At 42.8% G+C, this 7,399-nt stretch overlaps 1 protein-coding gene across 4 annotated transcripts in view; it reads left to right on the top strand.

Annotated features, from left to right (window-relative positions):
• TLE1 (TLE family member 1, transcriptional corepressor) overlaps nt 1–7,066 on the top strand; it is a 110,370-nt gene extending 103,304 nt beyond the window's left edge. For all 4 annotated transcript variants that reach the window (XM_054031628.1, XM_054031630.1, XM_054031631.1 and 1 more), the window contains exons 19-20: nt 344–420; nt 6,437–7,066. In XM_054031628.1, the coding sequence (XP_053887603.1) occupies nt 344–420; nt 6,437–6,544 (185 nt within the window). In that variant the 3' untranslated portion in view covers nt 6,545–7,066. The remainder of the gene's footprint in view (nt 1–343; nt 421–6,436) is intronic.
• Nucleotides 7,067–7,399: the final 333 nt, after the last annotated feature.

Here is a 7,399-nt window from a genome sequence, read left to right on the forward strand (position 1 = left end):
ACCCATCTACCTTCCTCCTATGGCTGTTGTGAGAATTAGTTCATGTTTGTAAAGCGCTTTCTACTTACTAAGTGGTTATTTTTTTAAAAGTATTACTATTACAAGCAGCAACATCCTCTGTGATGCGTTTCATATCCTCCCTTCCCCTCCCCACACAGATGTAAGCAAAAACCATGTTGATTAGTACCAAGAGCTTTGAATAGTGCTAATCAGCCAGCTAATAACCCCTGAGGTTAATATGCCTATTGAGTTAAACTTCATAAATGTGAGTTGAAAATGTAAAATCTGTCAGTTGTTGGATGTTTTATTATACGTTCTCATTGCCTTTCTGTTACACTTCTAGGTAAATGGTTTGTGAGTACTGGAAAAGATAACCTTCTTAATGCCTGGCGGACCCCGTATGGAGCCAGTATATTCCAGGTAAGAGTAATAGCCCCCCCCCCTAGTTTCTTTAAAAAAAAATATATATATATATATATGCATATATATATATATATATATATATATATATATATATATATATATATATATATATATATATATATATATATATTAATGTTATATTTTTCTTTGAGTGATTGCACATGCCCATTCCATTTCAGGTGTGTCTGTGCCCAATGCACCAAAGTTAGAAATTTTACCCTTAGTGGTACCCATTGGGGTGGTATATGCGCCCTCAGCCCCCTCATGCCACTGCCCCAGACCTCCCTCAGTTCCTTCGCACCGCCTGGGATCAGTAGTCAGAGTGCATGGGCATGCTGTTGCAAGTTTCTCCCTTTACATGGAAATTATCTTCCTTTATGTAAATAGTTAAGTTAATGATATTCGTTGGTGGTAGATGATTGTAGGTTTTATTGGTTGTTTTTCTTGGAGCATTGGTTCCCTCTTATTCGTGGGTTACTGACACCCAGTACTGAGGTATGCGTTGGTCTTCAGGTTTTAAGTCTTGTGCTGGTTACAAGAAATCTATGCCAAAGAATGATTCTTATTTCACCTGCCCGAAGTACCTTGTTGTGGGTCATGTTCGAAATCCCTGCCAGATTGCAGGGACTTCAAATCCCAGACGAAGAAAGACAGGTAGGTGAGACTGCCATATCCTCCTGCAGGCTGCTCTGCATCCACCTTCTATACCTTCCTGTCAAGGAGGGCATCAAGTACTTTAGCATTGGTGAAGACTGTCCCTTGGGACACTGCTTCTGAAAGTCAGCACCAGTCCCCTTTTCTAGTGGTGAGAAAGAAGCATGGAAGACCAGACCATTCATCAGAGGAGCCGAGTCTTGGATCATTCAAAGATCGAGGTCCCTGGGAACATCCATCAGTAAACAATCTGGAGGACAAGATAGGGTATCCTCTGGGAAGAGATGCTCCCTGTTACCAACCTCTTCTCATCAAGGGTTATCAACTTCAGCACCCATGCCTGGGCCATTGAGAAGGACCTCTACTACAGTGCTGACTCCTTCAGTGCAAAAATAATAGCACCAGGAAAATCTCTTGGTACTGATGACACTGGAGACCTATGTGGCAGCACAGGATCTACTCTGTTTCATGGTGCCAGATTCTCTGATGGTCCAGGAGACGTGCTAGTGAAAGGCCCTGGCTATGGACCTACCTCAGAGACAAGTTCATCCCTCAATACTGTTTGGGGCTAGCTCTTTGGAGTGTCCAGTGCTTTCTCGCTCAGTTCCATCCAGAGGTAAACCGCATGCTGTCCCCAGTTCCGATATCTCTGGAGAGAGACCCCCAGGCTCTGGCGCTGCTTGGCACCGTACCACCATGGTCATGCGAATCAGGGTCTTCCTCGGATTGTGAGGTAGGCTCCTATGTCCCTCACTCCTGGGTTAGATGACAACGCTCACCTTCACCTTCATTGCAGGAATTCCGTTCCTCTTACCTATTACATGTGCAGAGATGTGGATCTTTGGAGCCGTTGTGGCTGGGATCCTATGCCATATCTATTTCTTACTGGAACCTGTGGGGCATGCCTCCCACTTCCAGATCCTCCCTGGTTTCCTAGCCTTATAGATCTTCTAGCAGATGACAGATCACAAGGTCTGTACCAAGAAGACTTTCAAGACCAGACTCATGCTTCCAAACATTGACCCACTGCACCACAGGAGGATTAGCCTCGGCCTCCTCTGTATTTTTCCTCCTCTCATCTGATGAGACTATAGTTCCCCAGGATTCCTCACCTGTCTGGATGACATCAGGGTTTATCGAGAGTAGCTACCTCTTTTGATATTCCTGCTGAAGTGGTTCCAGGAGAGTTCCCACAGGCTTTTGAGTTCAACATTATGGGTTCAGCAGGGCCTTCTAGAGTGGCTCTGCCCATCAACACCTACAAAATCCTTGTGGCAAATGCTATCCTCTGCCTTTCACAGCTAAGAGAACTGACAGAGGGTGCCATGTCCCTTCTCAAGGCTATGAACATTTTTATACCCATACTTTGCCAGGTTCCTTAGTTGTCTTGGAAGTGAATGAGCTCGTGTCAGGATTGACCATCTTCTACACCAAAGGACAAAGATATGAAGAAATTAGACCTTTTTGATAGGAAAATTTATTCCACATCTGGGCTGCAATTTCATATCTTTAGCCAACAAGCCTAATTGGCCAGATACGACTTCTCCCTCTGTGACAATATTCTGTAGTTCTCAGACCACTCTGCAAGCATCCTTAGATGGGGTAGATTGAGCAGCCAACACCATGGAATCTGCAATATCCCTCCCATATTTTTTCTGACTTGTTATCCCGGTTCCTATATCCTTGGTCCCATATTACCACAGATCCGGGGGTCCTAGGTACTGTGAAATTGCTGTTTATTTCCACTCTCCCCACCCAACTTCCTTCCCCACTTTCTCTTCAGAGAACATTCTCATAAGGTTGTCCTCCTCTGACAAGTGCAGTCTCATCTCCATTTGGGAGCTATAGAAGAGGTTCCCCTCTTTATTGAGGTTTCTATTCATGTTATTTCCTGATTCCAGAGTCAAAAGGAGGTCTCAGACTCATCCTGGACTTGTAAATTGTTAAAGAAAGTAAGGTTTTGCATGATAACCCTAGCCTCCATCATCCCCCTCCCTGGATCCCAGCGACTGGTATGCTGCCCTCAGCTTGAAGGATGCACATTTTCATGTGGCTGCCCCATAAAACTACAGGAGATTCCTAAGATTTTTGGTCAACAATATCCATTATCAATTTGCAATCTGACTCTTCTGCCTGTCTGTTGCCCTAAATCTGTATATTTATAAAATGCATGGCAGGCGTAGTTGCATTCTTAAGGAGAGCAGGAGTCCAAGTCTTTCCTAACCTGGATGACTGGCTGGTATGGGATCAATCCAAACTACAAGTGGAAGTCGGTCTATCTTGGATCCAATCTGTCTTCAGCGTTCTGGTTATGTTGAACAATGAGCACAAGTCAATCTTCTTCCCAGTTCAGAGAATACAATGTATAAAACGATCCTGAATGCTCCAGTAGCCTGGGTGTTCTACCTCAAGTCTGATTCCAGACAGTGTTAAACATTTCCATAGATCTCAAAGACCATCCACCTACAACAGTAAGATACTGCCTCGGATTACTGGGGCACATGGCCTCCTGCACATATGTGGTTTGGCATGCCAGAATTTGTCTCCAAATGTTGCAGAGCTGGTTAAGGTCAGTGTACTTCCTGGCTCATCACCCATTGGACATGTTGATTTGAGTACTTGGGCATGAGTGATAGCCTCCTTGGTCTAGTGCAGTGCTTCTCAAGCTGTCTGATGTGGGGAACCGGCAATTTTTTTTTCCAATGTGCCAGTGACCGGTGCCATATTATTATTATCCTATTTGACGCTCTTATGAGGAAACTCGTCGTGGACCGGTAGCCGATGGCTTGCGGACTGGCATGGTCTACAGACCACCACTTTGAGAAGCACTGGTCTAGTGGATGGATCCAGCCAATGTGTGTGTGGAAGTTTCCTTTGCCCCTCCTTTACCCACACTGACTTTTTGATTACAGGTACTACTTCTCTAGGTTGGAGAGCTCACCTAGGAAACCTACAAACGCAGGACCTGAGATCTCATCAAGATTTAGCTCACCACATGAACATATGGGAGTTCAGGGCTATTCATCTGGTCTGTCAGGCTTTTCTCCCTCACATCAGGGGAAACACTCAAGTCCTCATGTACAACACTGCAGTGATGTTCTACATGAAAAGACAGAGAGAGGCCAGGTCAGACAATCTCTGTCAAGAGGCGATACATCTTTGGGAGTTTTGCAATTCATCTCAAAGCCTGTCACCTTCCTGGTCTTCAGAGCAGCTTGGAAGATTGCCTGAGCAGTTTGTTCAGCATAGATCATGAGTGGTCTGTCAGGCTAGAACTTGTGAGGATCATTTTTCAAACCAGATCCCTCACATAGACCTGTTAACTACTCACAAAGTGTCAGCTCTTTTGGTCACAGTCAGGGATTGCTGACAGATGCTTTCCTACTTTCTTGGAAAGACAAACTGCTGGATGCCTTCCCTCCTATTCCGCTATTTTTCAAGCCCAAGAAGGGTCATGTTTGTGTGGCCCACATAGCACCAAGTTGGCCTAGCCAGCGCTAGTTCTCCAATCTGCTTAGCCTTTCTGCCAGGTTTCCTTTGACACTATTTACAGAACCCAATTTTATTTCCCAGGACCACGGTTGCCTGCTACATCCCAACATGGCCACTCTCCATCTTACTGCCTGGGTGCTCCATAGTTAACATCTCTAGAGCTGGAGTATTATGTTCTCATGAATAGCAGGAAGCCAGTTACTAGATATGCTTCCCTGTTGAAGAGGAAACCGTTCTCCTTCTGATCAAAGCAGAGAGGTGTTTTTGCAGTCATGGCCATTATCCAACATGTTTTGGACTGTTTGTTCCATCTGAACAAGAAGGCCTATAGATTACTTACATCAGAGTTCACCTGACAGCTACCTCCATTCTCCACCCACCAATTGCAGGCCACTCAGAGTTTTCTAATCCTATAACAGTCAGAGTCTTAAAAGGTCTGGACAGGCTATATCCCCATGTCATGGATCCCATTCCTCTCTGAGACCAAAATCTGGTGATAACAAGGTTGATGGGTCTGCCCTTTGAACCAGTGGCTACCTGCTCTTTACCTCATCTATCTATGAAAGCAGTGTTTTTGGTGGCTATTACCTTCATGAGAAGGGTGGTGGAGTTACGAGTTCTGGTAGCTGACCCTCCTTACTCAGTTTTTTATGAGAACAAGGTATACTTGTGCCCACATCTGAAATTCCTGACTGAGGTGGAACTCCAATACTTTAATCAGGCCATATATTTACTGACTTTCTTTCCTAAGCCCTGTTCTCCTAAGGATGAGGAGAGGTTCCATATCTTGGATGTTAGAAGAGTACTTGGACAGAATTAGGTTTTATAGATCATTGTCCCAGCTGTTTGTGTCAGTTACAGTCAAAATGAAAGGATTTCCAGTCTCAACTCAGAGGATTTCATCTTGCATACATCTGTGCTATGATGTTGCCTATGTACCCCGCTCGAAACAGGGTGGTAGCACACTCTACAAGATCTCAGGCAGCTTCAGCAGCTTTTTTGGCTCATATACTTATAACAGACATTTATAGAGCAACTTGGTCATCAGTGTACCTTTATTACGAGTTATGCTATATCAGGGATCGGCAACCTTTCAGAAGCGGTGTGCCGAGTCTTCATTTATTCACTCTAATTTAAGGTTTCGCGTGCCAGTAATACATTTTAATGTTTTTAGAAGATCTCTTTCTATAAGTCTATAATATATAACTAAACTATTGTTGTATGTAAAGTAAATAAGGTTTTTAAAAATGTTTAAGAAACTTCATTGAAAATTAAAATAAAATGCAGAGCCCCTGGAGCGGTGGCCAGGACCCAGGCAGGGTGAGTGCCACTGAAAATCAGCTTGTGCGCCGCCTTTGGCACTCGTGCCATAGGTTGCCTACCCCTGTGCTATATCTCAGCATTCCAAAGATAATGCCGCTTTTGGACAAATAGTTCTTCAATCCTTGTTCAGGTAGACTCCAAAACCTACCTTTGGATTGTACTTCTTGTGCGTCACCTGAAGTGGAATGGACATGTGCAGTCGCTTGAAGAATTAAAAACGGTTACTAACTTGTTCTGTAACTGTTGTTCTTTGAGATATGTTGCACATGTCCATTCCATGATGCACCCTCTATCAGAGTTCATCTGGTTGGAAGGAACAGAGGGTCTGGGGTGGCTCTGTTTTTTATACCATCATGCAGCAGCACCAGGTGGCTGATGGTGCATTCGCCTCCCCAAAGGGTACCGCTAAAGGAAAAATCTCTCGTTCACTGGGCACACACACGTACCTGAAGTGTATGGACAAGTGCAATACCTCTTGAACAGCAGTTACTGAACAAATTAATAACAATTTTTGTGTTGTTGTTTTTTTTTCCCCCCCTTCTAGTCCAAAGAGTCCTCATCAGTGCTTAGTTGTGACATTTCTGTGGATGATAAATATATAGTCACTGGCTCTGGAGACAAGAAAGCTACAGTCTATGAAGTCATCTACTGAAAAATGTGATGGGGACATAACTTAGAGTTGAACTGGGCCAAATGTTCTTAATTTGTAGAAGTAGAGAGGTTTTACCTTTTTAAAAAAGGAACAAAATATCAGTTTCCAGACCTTGATGTGAAACAACTCCAAGTATACAAAATAAAATAGAAGGCAACGTCCAGCAACTAGGTATCCGCTACCTGAACCAAATGAAACACAAAGGCAAGATGGACAGATGTCGCCTAGGTTTTGTGGATTTAAAAAAACTGAGTCTGCTGATGAATGTTGAAGCCTTTTATTTTTCTTTCTTTCTTTGTGACCTCATGCAGATCTTTCTCATTGCCTGAATATGTGGGATTACCTTTCTTTTCCTTGCAGTTCAACTTGCATTCTGTCCTGTGTAGAGCGGTGGTGTCTGAGACAAACTTGTTTTCTGGTTTTGCATCTTGTGATATGTTTTTGTATTTTTGTTGAAGGTCAAATGTTTGTATAAATTGTAAATATATTTGGTTTATTACAGTAAAGGCTTTAGTACCAACAGTCTTTTTTGCTCTCACTTATTAAGCAATCTGTTTAAAGACTTTTTGGGATACGAGTACCTTTTGTAGGAAAATACAAAAACTATGTAAAGTTTGAGAACGATGTCCTATACTTTCTTTACTAACCATCCCTAAAGTTCATTATCATACCTGAAAACAGTAGTTTCACATACCAGTTTATAAAATTCAGTAGGAACTGTTTTATGCTACAGAAAACTGAAAAGAAATTTTTTTTTGTAACTGATCAATTAGTGCCAATATAAAAATTGAAGAACAATTCATAAAGATGTGCATTTAATTATATTTTTTCTCAAATCTCCAATATATATTTGAT

Source organism: Malaclemys terrapin, chromosome 6 (genome assembly GCF_027887155.1).
Source record: "Malaclemys terrapin pileata isolate rMalTer1 chromosome 6, rMalTer1.hap1, whole genome shotgun sequence".
NCBI lineage: Eukaryota > Metazoa > Chordata > Testudines > Emydidae > Malaclemys > Malaclemys terrapin.